Source organism: Bos indicus, chromosome 11, assembly GCF_029378745.1.
Source record: "Bos indicus isolate NIAB-ARS_2022 breed Sahiwal x Tharparkar chromosome 11, NIAB-ARS_B.indTharparkar_mat_pri_1.0, whole genome shotgun sequence".
In the NCBI taxonomy this organism is placed as follows: domain Eukaryota; kingdom Metazoa; phylum Chordata; class Mammalia; order Artiodactyla; family Bovidae; genus Bos; species Bos indicus.
In genome coordinates, this window is record NC_091770.1 from 15,017,809 (window position 1) to 15,031,995 (window position 14,187).

Consider the following 14,187-nt stretch of genomic DNA (forward strand, 5'->3'; position numbering starts at 1 on the left):
GAAGTCTGAAGTAATTTAAGCTACTTAAATTAACCCGTATAGGCTGTTTTGTGTTTTGTATTTCAGTATTGGATGGTTACGGTTATTACATCATTGCCTTACTCACATAAGTGATCTGGAAGGAATGATGGCAAGTGCAGCTGCACCTACTGCTAATTTGCTACAGACTTGTGCTGCCTTACTGATGTCTCCGTACTGTGGAATGCATTCACCCAACATTGAGGTTGTGCTCGTCAAGATAGGACTTCAGTCCACTCGAATTGGCCTAAAGCTTATAGACATTCTTCTGAGAAATTGTGCAGCATCAGGCAGTGATCCTACAGGTGACAATTAATTTTGATATTTGAATTTTTACATATCTACAGAGAAATAATATTTGAACTATGATGTTTGATTAATTCTGTTTCCAAAATTAATTTCCATATGGCTTCATTATTTTTGGAGTTTGATTTGTTGTTGTTGTTGAATTTTATAGAAGTTATGTTTAATGAATAATTTAAATTGAGCGAATCTTTTCATCTCATTTGCTTATTTAGCAAATTTTCCCTTTTGATTCTCTTTTTACAAGATTTAAATAGCCCTTTACTTTTTGGAAGACTGAATGGACTCTCTTCTGACTCTACGATAGATATTCTTTATCAGCTTGGAACAACTCAGGATCCTGGAACAAAAGATAGGTATGTGGTGATCTCATTTTTCACACAAGAACATATGTACACATAATCTCATGTAGTGGATTTTACTAATAATGCTTTTTTTAAAGATCTTTTTGTAAAAGTTAAGCTTAGGTATTACTAAACTTACAGAAATAAAGGAATATTGTGTCTATATTAGATACCTGGACTATTTTGATAATAGTAATGGTTTCACTGATTATTTATATTACCCACTGACATCTTTTCATTAGATTCTTTCCCTTCTTTCTCCTGCTTCTTACCACAAAGTGAGACACTGTCATCCAAGTAAATAATACTGATTGTTTCACCTAAATGTTTACTGATCTTTCAGTATAGGTAATTTTAGCTATGTTTTACTAATGTAGTTCTTCCTTGATGTCTTTTACCTTCAAATTCATAAGAAGTGCAAGTGTCTTTGAAACATGCTTTTGTTTGTATAAGTAATATGAATTATCTTTATGCTGGAGACTGTTTCCTGAGTTAATATACTTTTAAGTATGTTGAATATTTTATATTCAATTAAGATTCTTTATTTTTATTAATTTGTATTTAAAGTGAAAGCATTTGGTATGTTGTTAAACATCTTCATGAATTATTAACAGATTATTAATTTTTTGGTGGGTTCATACTCATTTTACAGCTGTTCACTGAGTAGTTGGTATATGTCTGGCATTGTGCTAATACTAGAGAGATCAAGTTTATTCAGTCCAACTTGGGCTTTCAGGACTGAGGAGACAGAACAGTGTCCCTAATAAGGGGAGATTTATGTAGGTCAGACTGAAGGGCATGAATTAGAGTGCCTGGCAGTGAAGTCATCTTGGAAAAATTGTTACTTATTCCCTGATATTTCCTTTCATTAATTTTAAATTCATTGCATTCATGTACTCCAGGTTAAAAATATTTAAAGAATATATTTAACAAAGTAAAATTAGTTTGTCAGATAACTTCAAAATATTGAATAGGCTGACTTCCTTTCCATTAAACTTCTGCTTTATATAAACTGTATGATAACTATATTATATTTAAAAATATATTGGAATATGTTTTGACAAAGTGAATAGTAATTAAAGTCAAATTTGAATCATAATGATTAATAGGGTTAAAAATATGTGCTAAATATTTTTCTGGAATAGGTTTCCTGCAGTCTTGTGGTTATTTTATTTTTAACTTTTTTTAATCATAAAAAGAAATTGTGCTTAAAATTACTTTCTTAGAATAATGCAAATATAGCTCTTTCAGAATATTTTAGAATTGATATTAATGACAAGATTTTGGCTGCTGTTTTTCTAGGAAATGTTACTTTTCCCTAATTGCCTCATCTCCCTTCTTTTCCAGTGATTTTTCCTTATTTCTTATCATATGCAATTTAAAGCAGTTGATCCTTCAGTCCTTCAGGGTAGAGAGAGGGATTAAGTGGTATAATACCCTTTCCAACTCCCATTTCTTTTAACGTTAAGTGAAGAATCTTGTGCTCTAAACTAGACATTTAAAAGTAAACAAAACAAAGATAAACAGTGTTTTAAGAACTTGACAATAAATCTACCCCCCCCCCCTTAAAAATACAAAGTTCAAAGCATTGCTTTAAAAAAGTCTTTTGCTTTCATTTTGTGGTCCCAGCTCTAGGCAATGGAGTGTAGTAGGGTGGCACTTGAAAACGTATGTGTGTTGAGGCTGTTGGGTTGTCAGAGGGCAGGAGGTGGGTGGCTGGTACTAGTATTTAATTCTTGGGGACCGGAGATGTGAAACACGGTATATTGCATGAGATTCTGCACAATGAAGAGCTGACCCCCAATCACTGCTCTACGGTATGTGGATTTATTATAAAAAGAGTAAAAATTTAGAGGATAAAATTAGTTTTTTTAAACTGTATATCCTGTAATTCTAGACATTTATACGTTCTGTCATAAATGAGGTAAGAATCAATATTTATATACTGATTAGATGAGTTATTGCAGATATTTTCATCACTTAAATAGGTATTATTGGAAAATTAGAATTACTTTGACATTATTGATTGCATAATTCCTTTTCCCTCCTATTTTAAATTAAAATTACTGAGAATACTCATGTATTATTTTCAAATATACATTGTTTACATGCAGTGGTGGAATTTATCTGTAGTATAATTGATTATTTGAATTCATCTTCTTTTTTTAAGAATTCAGGCCTTGTTAAAATGGGTCAGTGATTCTGCAAGAGTGGCTGCTATGAAAAGAAGTGGCAGGATGAGTTACATGTGTCCTAACTCTTCATCAATAGAGTATGGTCTTCTGATGCCATCTCCTTCTCATTTGCACTGTGTAGCAGCAATTTTGTGGCACAGTTACGAACTGCTGGTAGAATATGATTTACCAGCACTGCTAGACCGAGAACTCTTCGAGTAAGTATGATTTACGAAATTCGTTTTCTCCCCAGTATTAGATCACTTTAGGTTTTTACTTGATAAAGCAGCATTTTTGTATGCTTAGTTGTATAAAAAGAAAGTGCTAGATAAGTATAAATGATATCATTTTGAAATGAGATGCTACTCAAATTTAATCTTCATGTTTTAAGAAGCTGTACTAATGTCATTGCTGCTTTTCCCACCTAAGTTTGGAATGTGTAATGTATTCTGCAGTTCACATTGTTTATTCTCTTTTGTAAATTTACTCACCAGATTCTTTTATCTTTAATATACAACTTTGGAGGGAAAGTGTAACTAGAAATTTTAAAAGACTACTTTAAACGGTTCTTCCAGTTGTTTGTTTTTCATTCTTTCTAGACAGCTATGATTGTTCTTTTGACTAGAAGTTTCCACTTAACCCACATTTCTTCACCATATGCAGTTAAGGCTTTATTGAGCTGACTGCCTAATAACTCTATGGCAAAATATAATATTTATTTCTGAAGAGTTCTATGACTCATAAAGGGTTGGCTTTTTTTTCTCTAGTTTGTCATTTTTGCTTTTTTTAGTTGGCATAATCCATGATTTATTAGTGAAGCTCACTAATAGTTTTCATTTTGCAGACATGAATTAAAACGATTAATCATGTCAAATTTAATCTAAACATTTCTTTGCTATAATTTTTTCATTATTTCCTGTATGTCATTTTTTTTTTTTAGGTCACACAGAGAATGGTAGAACCATTTTGATAGAGATCTCAGTTTTCTGTGCTCATCTTGCAAGTCTTACTTCAGCCTACTGAAGTACTTAATGATGTTTATTAGAACCAATCTTGCTGAGACATTATAGTGTCCTAATACTGAATGTTAGACTGTGTAATTTTCATCAGAGTGATTTCTAGTAGAAATAATGGACAGTGAGGTCTTCCTAAAAATTTTTTTTAAACATGGTATCTTTTATTCCTTAGGTTACTTTTTAATTGGTCCATGTCTCTTCCCTGCAATATGGTTTTGAAGAAAGCTGTGGACAGTCTGCTCTGCTCGATGTGTCACATACACCCAAGCTATTTTTCTTTGCTCATGGGCTGGATGGGCATTACCCCTCCCCCAGTGCAGTGTCACCATGGACTGTCCATGACAGATGATAGCAAAAAGCAAGATCTCAGTTCATCTTTAACAGACGACTCTAAAAATGCACAAGCACCTCTTGCCCTAACTGAATCACATTTGGCAACCCTTGCTTCCTCTTCTCAATCTCCAGAAGCTATCAAACAATTATTGGACTCGGGTTTGCCTTCTCTTCTTGTGAGGAGTCTGGCTAGTTTTTGTTTTAACCACAGTTCTTACTCTGAAAGCATTGCTCAATCAGTAGACACTTCCCAGGACAAACTGAGACGGCACCACGTTCCCCAGCAGTGTAATAAGATGCCCATCACAGCAGACCTGGTTGCTCCTGTTCTTAGGTTTTTGACAGAAGTTGGCAATAGCCATATTATGAAAGACTGGCTTGGTGGGTCCGAAGTCAATCCACTGTGGACAGCGCTTCTGTTTTTACTGTGTCACTCTGGGTCCACCTCTGGAGGGCACAGCCTAAGCGCACAACAGACCAGTGCGAGATCGGCTTCTCTTTCCTCAGCTGCTACAACAGGATTGACTACTCAGCAGAGGACAGCAATCGAGAATGCGACTGTTGCATTCTTTCTGCAGTGCATTTCATGTCACCCTAATAATCAAAAGCTGATGGCCCAGGTAAGAGTAGAAAAACTGTCTTCTGTTCCAGGTGTCTTATTATTTTAATGTGCTGTCACATAACACTCTTGAAATTAGTTCAGAAAGTGGCATGTATTAGGGCCAGGTGATGATGAAGTTTCCTGTTGGGTGCATTTAAGGATTTGAATTTAAACCATAATTAATATTAAGTACTGATATCTCTTCCCTCCTCTCTTCACTTGTTAACCTAAGTCAGTTATTCTTTTTGATGAATGATGGACAAACTCTTCAAGATTCTAGCTAAAGGTCAAACATTTCTCTTTTTTAAAAATCTACCCCCAATACGATGCTTCAGCTCTTGGAACAAGATTGACCACTTAAAGGTGGCCGTTGAAGGCCTCATCTGCATCAAGGCATTACATTTTGTAGTAACTGGATTGTTAAAAGCCGTTGATTTGCTTCTAATGAAGCACATTAGAGTAGGTTTCAGATAGGAGACTCTTGACAAATCACATTCAAAGTATGAAAGATTATTGTATTGAGTCTGGGGGCCAAGAATCTTGAAAGCTGGAATTATCTCTAAAATAATTCTGGTTCCTTTTTTCCAGATTTTGCTTGTTCCAGCTGTTGTGATCTTCAACAAGTTTTAAACTATAAAAGGGACATAGTAATACCTGCCTCTCAAAAGACTTTTTTTTTGAGAGGATTATAATGTAAACAAGCATGCTCTGCTGTGTATACTAGCATAGTGCTTGTTTGAGACTTGGTTCAGTTCAGTTCAGTTCAGTTGCTCGGTCGTGTCCAACCCTGTGAGACATGGTAGACACCAATAAATAGGAACGAGCATGTACTCCCTTATTTAATAGTGCTTATCCAGGTTAAACTATTAATATCTAAAAGGATGAGCTATTATAGTTTTAAAAAATTACCAAATGACTTAACTTTTAGAAGAGGAAAATACTTTATTGCCTCAGCTATATTATTGGGAAACTATTTACTTAATGTGCCTAATTTGAAAGAAATGCTTAAATTACCAATTTAAGTCCTTAAATATGAGTGTTTGAAAATTTGGTTTCTGCCTGTGGGTAGAGTGAAACTTTCTGTTCCATTGTCTTCTGTCCTAGTTTTCTCTCTTAGTTTCTTGTTAAGGCTTTATATTTTTAATATTTTTTTTCAGAATTTTTATTGTATAGTAACCATATTCAGATATTGATTGAAGTTAAAATTAATTTGGTTTTGCCAGGTATTTTTTGAAAACCCTGTACTAGTAACTTCTCTTATCCACAGAAATTTCTGATTCACTTTTAACTTCATGTCTACCTCTTACTCATTTAAGATGGAATAATATATTCTTTAATTGCTAATTTGATGAATTGAAACATACTTATTAATCCACATTAAAAATTTCCTCTTTATTCTTTAAAGTAAAAAGCTGGAAGTGCCACGTTTAACTTTTTAAATCTCTCACTTTGTCAGGTTCTCTGTGAACTGTTTCAGACATCTCCTCAAAGAGGGAACCTTCCAACATCAGGCAATATTTCAGGGTTTGTACGTAGATTATTTTTGCAGTTGATGCTGGAGGATGAGAAAGTGACAATGTTTCTTCAGTCTCCCTGTCCAGTGAGTATTTAACAATTAAATTAAATCTTAATGATGAACTGTGTGTAAAGATATTTTATGTTTTCATATCAGAGCTTACAGTTATCTCTGTTCTCATTTCTAATACAGCAGAATGAAACTATGATAGCTTTTATACTTAATGATAGGACTTAGAAATCTCAGCTAACTCTCTGTCTGGAATAACGTAGTTGTAAATTGCCATGAATAGTATAATTTGATTTGGGAGGAAAAGTGGCAGATTGTTGAGTATAACAGTGCTAATGCAAAATTTGACCAACAAATCACGACAGACATGCCACATTTGAAGAAATACAGAAAATAAGCTCGTATATTTTTGTATGCATTATTGAATTTTTATTCTTTTATGCTTTTGAAGTTATTATATAATGACATATATTTCAAAAAAATTTCTTTTTTATTTCTTGATTTGCAGCTGTACAAGGGGAGAATTAATGCTACTAGCCACGTCATCCAGCATCCAATGTATGGAGCGGGCCACAAATTCCGAACACTTCATTTGCCAGTCTCAACAACATTATCAGAAGTTCTGGACAGAGTGTCAGGCAAGTCAGATTTAAATATTTATTTTTCTGTAACTATGTTATATGTATATAGGAATTTTATCATTTTTATAATTTTACTACCTTCACTCAGGAGCTATTTAATGACATGAAATGGTCAAGATGGTTTCACATTTCAAAACATGGATGCTGTGTACAAAATGTATAATACATTCCAGCACCAGTAATTCTTTTGTTGTTATGTGTGTTGTGTTTAGTAGTGGCAGAACGGGCAGTTGGAAATGGCGACAAGCTTTGGGAAGCTATTGATGGAACTTTCTCGAGATAAACCATAAAGCTATTTTATAGTAGATGACTTGCACAGTATATTAGGTTGAATGACAGCATTCTAAGTAATAAACGTTTACTAAATCTAGGGGATAAATGAATGGTCAGTAGGTAGAATTGGCTGGTGACTTTATTGTTTATAACAGTGAGGAAGACAGAAATTTTCCCCTAGATTTCTTGTCTGTGTTTCAAGAGCTCTCAGTTGATGCCTTTAAATAGGATATAAGTTTCTGAAGTAAAAGCATTTTGGGGGTAGAATGCCAGTTAACTGTGGTGAGTTTCACTTTTTTTGCCTTTCTGAAATCCTATCCAGTGATGAATTCATTGAGTATCTGCTATGTGTAAGCACAGTAATTTCTTCTAGGGCTGTAACAGTGAGTAGGACACATACTCTGCCTCTCAGAGTATTTATGATATTTTGTGTATTGTCAGAATAAAAAACAAACTGAAAATTTAAATATTTGCAATTTAAATATAAGTCAGTGTGTTTCTAAGTCTTTGAGCAACACTTAACTGGAAAAAGTTAGGAGTTCCCAAAAAACTGGCATAATCTATTTATTAGTTGGAAATATTAATCCAAATTTGAAATAAAAGACTGAGTTGAAGAGACTGGGGAGTTGTTACCGTACATATTTGGGCTTCCCTGGTAGCTCAGCTGGTAAAGAATTCGCCTGCAGTGCAGGAGACCCTGGTTCAATTACTGAGTCGGGAAGATACCCTGGAGAAGGGAGAGGTTACCCACTCCAGTATTCTTGCACTTCCCTGGTGGCTCAGATGGTAAAGAGCCTGCCTGCAGTGTGAGAGACCTGTGTTCGATCCCTGGTTTGAGAAGATCCCCTGGAGGAGGGTATGGCAACCCTCTCCAGTATTCTGGCCTGGAGAATCCCCATTTAGTCCCTGGGGTTGCAGAGTCAGACACGACTGAGCGACTAAGCACACCAAACATACTTACATAGATGGTAAGTTAAATCACTTGAGTGAATATGATCACTTTGAGAAAATAAAGTAGAAAAGATTGTTTATCGGTTTTAGACACTGCATGTAACACGAATGTGTGCATATTATAATAATATTTTCCTACATTTTACATATTACACAGTAAAGTGTTATATTCTAACATTTATAATATATTCTATTATAAATGTCTAACGTTTTTTTCTTACTTGAAAACCTCCACCTTACCTGTTATAGCTAAACTTTGTGAAAATTGGATTTTACACACTTTTTTCTACATTTCAGTTTTCTAAAAGTGTGCCTTTTACATGATGAAGAAAAAATTTCTAATTGAAGGAAGTGAACAAGAGTACTGAAATTCAGCTTTTGAGATGACAATGTTTAACTTAATCGAAATGTATAGACATAGTACCAAATAACTGGAAGTTTAACATTTTATTTATCTTTACCATAAATGAATTCTGTTTTCTAAAATGTCTTGTTCTGTCATTTAGAATATTGAGCAAAATAGCTCCCTTTATTATCTAAAAATTAAAAATAAAACTGATGGCTGTGGAAGAACAGTATCCTACTAAAAAGTCCAACTGAGTTATCCTTAGCAAATACCAGAAACTTCTAAGTGCCTGCTTTAACCTCTGGTCAGCAGTACTTTGGTCTTTAAACTGTATTTGTATTCTTTAGTCACATCTCATGATACAGTAACATGTGCATATGTATTTTACTAATATTCTTGAAAACAAAGAATCCAAAATTATTTAAGTGGTCCCTTTACCTGCTTCTATTGTTTTTAACTGTATTGCTTTCAAATAATGATTGTTTGTTGTTTTTTTTTTTTTAATTTCTATCATTGTTTTTAAGCAGTTTGACTATTACTATCATCAGATAATATGCCTTGTAGTTTTCTTCATGTTTTTATGATTTCAGTTTTTTGACTTAAATCTGTGTGTTTATGAATTTTATCAGATTTGGAAATGTTTTGCCTGTTAGTTTCTTGAATATATTTGTCTTCCCATAACTCTGCTCTTTTAGTGATTCTAAATACACATTTATTAGGCCTCTTGAAGTTGTTTTGCAGCTCACTGAAGCTCTGTCCTTTTTCCCCCCATTTCCCCCAAATGTTCCCCCTCAAAACTTTTTGAGTTTCTTAGTAATTGGAGAAGGCAATGGCACCCCACTCCAGTACTCTTGCCTGGAAAATCCCATGGACGGAGGACCTTGGTAGGCTGCAGTCCATGAGGTCACTAAGAGTCAGACAGACTGAGTGACTTTGCTTTGACTTTTCACTTTCATGCATTGGAGAAGGAAATGGCAACCCACTCCAGTATTCTTGCCTGGAGAATCCCAGGGCCGGGGGAGCCTGGTGGGCTGCCGTCTGTGGGATCGCACAGAGTCAGACACGACTGAATCGACTTAGCAGCAGCAGCAGCAGCAGCAGTGGTTAAATAAGATCATTGTATGGTCATCATTTATTTCATGATTTATAATAGCATGCCATATTCAAAAGCATGAAAGAAAATATTAATTCAGAGTAATGACTATCTGTGAAACTCCTTGGTATTCATTCTTAAAGTACTTGTAAAATATGTCATTTTATCTAAGATTCCTAGCCAAATAAAAATAATAAAACCAGCAACCTCTGTTCCTTAAACTTGTTTGGTTATACTCCTATTTGTAGCAGGAGAATTCTAATGTAATGCATATTAGAATTAATTCTGAGCTTGAGTTCCATATTGCCCTTTACAGATTGTATCAGTAACCTTGCTAAGACTGTTTCCTTCTTTTGAAAATAATATTTCTCCTTGATATGCATGTTGTGAGGACTGAAATATATAGATATAGGTGATAAGCAGATTGATCTATGCCTAAAATAAAACAGAAGTTCTTGATAATAGTTTTAAAAACTGCCTCTAGAGGTAGTACCATTATAATATAAAAAATATTTTTTAGAGATTGGAGTTTAGGTATCCTGGCCTAAGGAGAATGATGAATCCCTTTCATTGATAAAATCAATGAGAATTGAATGTGTCACACTTGCCTTCGTAATATTTTTTCCAGACCATTTATATTGCCTTTGTGTTAGTTATAATATAATCTTGTGTAAAGTCCCCTAAGATATTATTTCCCTTCTTAATGATTTTTGAGAATCAATGTATTTTACACAAAAATTTCTTATAGATACACCAAGTATCACTGCTAAACTAATCAGTGAACAAAAAGATGACAAGGAAAAGAAAAACCATGAAGAAAAAGAAAAAGTTAAGGCAGAAAATGGATTTCAGGATAATTACAGTGTTGTTGTTGCTTCAGGTATGATTTTTTCGTATATAATCTTGATTTTGTTGGTTTCTATAAAGTGTAACATATTTATAGGAACTTCATGTAATAAACAGTATTGATGTAAAAAGCTGGTGTAATGATGTCTTAATATTAAATACACAATGGTTGTATCAGAAATCAGTTACTCTTTGGCATTGGAATTATTAAACTTATTTTGTGCTTACTGTATCTCATCAGATGCTGAACATGTGTTAATAGTTTAGATGCTGCATTTCAACTTGACAGTGTACAGACACTTATACTCTAAAAGTTCACTAAGTCTTAAGGAATTTTTCTGTAATTTTTTTTTTAATATAAAATACAAATTGAAAAAGTATTCAGTAGTTTTCACTTACGATATTGTGCTCATTCCATAAAATTAGAAAATAAAAATCTTCAAAAGAAAATTGGTTGAAAACTGAGTTTTTACTGTATTAGATGCAGGAAGAGGAAAAATTGGTCAAGATAAGGGATAATCTTGGAGGATGTTTTTCTTAACAAAATTCTTAGTTCAGAAGAGAAAGCTCAACCTAGATTACATTTCTTCTTAAATAGAAGACATATATTGGTTTAATCTGTTCTTTCTCAGAGAAAAATTAAGAACACAAGCTTTTCTGTATATATTTGCACAAAATTACTTTCCAGTAAATGGATGCTCATCTACATGTATTTCAGAGAATACAGGAATTAATTTATACTTTCTTGAAAAATAGTTACACATGCATCCAGTTATTCATTGTGGTGGTTTAGTTGCTAAATCATGTCCAGTTATTCATGAAGTATAATAAATGACAAATAGGATCAAATACAAATAGGATCAAGAGATTAGATACTACAGGAAAAGAAATACTTGAGTCTTTTGGTGTTCCTGGTGCTTTAGTAATATATTGTGGAAATGCACTTTTACTTCATGAGTGTGTTGGCTATGTAAGGTTTTTGTTTGTTTGTTTTAGGGCTGAAGTCCCAATCTAAACGTGCTGTGTCATCTACGCCACCTCGCCCACCATCCAGGAGGGGGAGGACAATGCCTGATAAAACAGGAAGTGCCTCCTCAGGAGCAGACGCTGCCAGCAAGATAATTACGGTCCCTGTGTTTCACCTGTTCCACAAACTCTTAGCTGGTAATGTTCACAATGATAAAGCATATCAAAAATTTTAGTAATCTTACAAATGAGTAAATCACGTGTCATAACCAAAATCATGTTTAATCAGATGCTGTTGATGAGATAAATAATTTGGTGAGACTTTTATACGTACAGATCTCTCCAAGAAAAGTGAGAATAAAAAGAAAGTAACTTATTTGATACCCTTTTTAAACATTATAGTGTTGCAGTTTTGCACTAGCTTCTTAAATTTTGTTATGAATGTGCTATAAAATGATCAGTAAAATTAATGTTTAGTTAATTCATAACAAGTTATACAGGACATAGCATGAGGTTAATTTTAAAGAACTAGTTCTAGCAGTGGAATTCTTAGATGTAGCCCTGATAGTTAAGCTTCCTCTCTTCCTGAATCATATTCTTTGACCAGTATATTTTCCTTTTGTTGAGGTAATAGCCATTTTATCTGCATGTGTGTGCTGTATCATTATAATCAAATTGCCAACTAACTTTGGATTTTACTTCTTAGCTTTAGACATTGTTGATTTCTACAGAGGTCAGTAAAGTATGCCAGGTAGACTGGATGTTTCTTTTTATAAAAACATTTTCATAGGAATACAGCTATACCCATTCTATATACAAGACAGCAAAAGAGACAAAGATGTAAAGAACAGACTTTAGGGCTATATGGGAGAAGGAGAGGGTGGGATGATTTGAAAGAATAGCATTGAAACATGTATATCACCATATGTAAAATAGATGACCAGTATAAGTTTGATGCATGAAGCAGGGCACTCAAAGCTGGTGCTCTGGGACAACCCAAAAGGATGGGGTGGGGAGGGAGGTCGGGAGGGGGTTCAGGACGGGGGGACTCATGTGCACCCATGGGTGATTTATGGCAAAAGCCACCACAGTATTGTAAAGAAATTATCCTCCAGTTGAAATAAATAATTTAAAAATATCTTTACATAGGAGTGCAGCTATGCCCATTCATTTATGTATTGCCCATAGTTATTTTCATGCTACAGTAGAGGTAGTAGTTGGAGCAGAGACCGTATGACCTCTGTAGCTTAAAATATTTATTATCTAGCCTTTTCGGAAAAGATTTGCCAACTCCAGATTTATGGAAATTTTTTTTCTCTCTGTTCACCAATGCTCAGAAGATCTTAGTGGGATTTGGTTAGTAACTAATTAACACTTTGTTTCAGTTCAGTTCAATTCAGTAGCTTAGTGGTGTCTGACTCTTTGCAACCCCATGGACTGCAGCATGCCAGGCCTCCCTGTCCATCACTTTGTATAGACATTATTGTTTACACTTGTCAGAAACAGATTTGAGTTTTATAAACTTTCTGTTGGCTGTTTTTATATTGTTTTGAAATTGGTGTCAGAATCAAACTCTTAACCTGTAATTTAGTAAAAGCATTAAGTGATTGAATAAATTGAATCAAGTAAACATCTCCCTCTTGGATTCCAGTTTTAACTTAGTTATGTCATTTTTAGGCCAGCCATTGCCAGCTGAAATGACGCTTGCTCAACTTTTAACTCTGCTATATGACCGAAAACTTCCTCAAGGTTACCGTTCAATAGATCTGACTGTTAAATTGGGATCCAGAGTTATCACAGACCCAAGTCTGTCAAAAACAGATTCTTTTAAAAGACTGCACCCTGAAAAAGGTACGTGTACGATACTTCTTTTAAGTTACAGTCTGTAATCTGAGCAGGCAGGGATTTCTGTAGCTGATTACTTAATGTACATTTTATTACATCAGCTTGAGATACTTTTTTTTCTTTATGACTATTTGTGAATATAGAAAATTGCCATTATTTCTGTTGGAAATTAATGTTAATTCCTTGTGTAGCATCACTTTATTTTTTATGGGCCCATATGCTTTAATTTTTTTTCCCCCTTTGGCTACACCATTCAGTTTGTTGAATCTTAGTTCCCCGACCATAGATTGAACTCTGGCTCTCAGCAGTGAAAGCATGGAGTCCTAACCACTGGACTGCCAGGGACTTCCTAATTTTTAAAAAATATTTCTGAATGAGCCATGTTAATTGTTCATAATTTTATAATCAAAGTGTGGGCCCCATTTAGAATTTCCAATTTACTGATAATTTATACTGAGTGATATTTTGTGCTCATAAGCATTTTTTTTCTCAAAAGTGGGATCATACAGTTTCTTACCTTTTTATTTTTATATATTCAATGAAATATTTCTAAATGTGCATTTTTACTTCCTATTTTTATATGGATGTAACAATTTATCTGTTTCACAGTTGTTGAAGCATTCTCATTCTAGTATTTCACTACTATAAATGCTATTTAAGCAATGATTTTCATAGTGTGGGATATGGTATCTTATTTATCTTCAATTTTTCCCTTGATTAAAGTTCAGTTTTTAATTATTAGCCCTTTGTGCTCTTTAATAAATTTTAATACATTTCCTTTGCCCAAATTTTCAGCAGGATAATTTGTCTCTTTTAATGTTCATAGGATCTGGTTGTATGTGAACATAAGCTTTTGGTTTTCCTCTGTGAGTGATTCAGATTTAATCAATATGGTATAATTTTCAGTTTTCA

At 33.9% G+C, this 14,187-nt stretch overlaps 1 protein-coding gene across 9 annotated transcripts in view; it reads left to right on the forward strand.

Moving 5' to 3' along the window:
• Positions 1–14,187, forward strand: part of BIRC6 (baculoviral IAP repeat containing 6) — a 213,305-nt gene that overhangs the window by 128,817 nt on the left and 70,301 nt on the right. For all 9 annotated transcript variants that reach the window (XR_011569131.1, XM_070798081.1, XM_070798080.1 and 6 more), the window contains 9 exons: positions 67–323; positions 569–677; positions 2,836–3,057; positions 4,028–4,808; positions 6,246–6,389; positions 6,823–6,952; positions 10,367–10,498; positions 11,461–11,628; positions 13,108–13,281. Coding sequence is in view for 8 of the 9 variants with exons in the window: in XM_070798081.1 (XP_070654182.1) it covers positions 67–323; positions 569–677; positions 2,836–3,057; positions 4,028–4,808; positions 6,246–6,389; positions 6,823–6,952; positions 10,367–10,498; positions 11,461–11,628; positions 13,108–13,281 (2,117 nt within the window). In the remaining variant the exon portion in view is untranslated. The remainder of the gene's footprint in view (positions 1–66; positions 324–568; positions 678–2,835; positions 3,058–4,027; positions 4,809–6,245; positions 6,390–6,822; positions 6,953–10,366; positions 10,499–11,460; positions 11,629–13,107; positions 13,282–14,187) is intronic.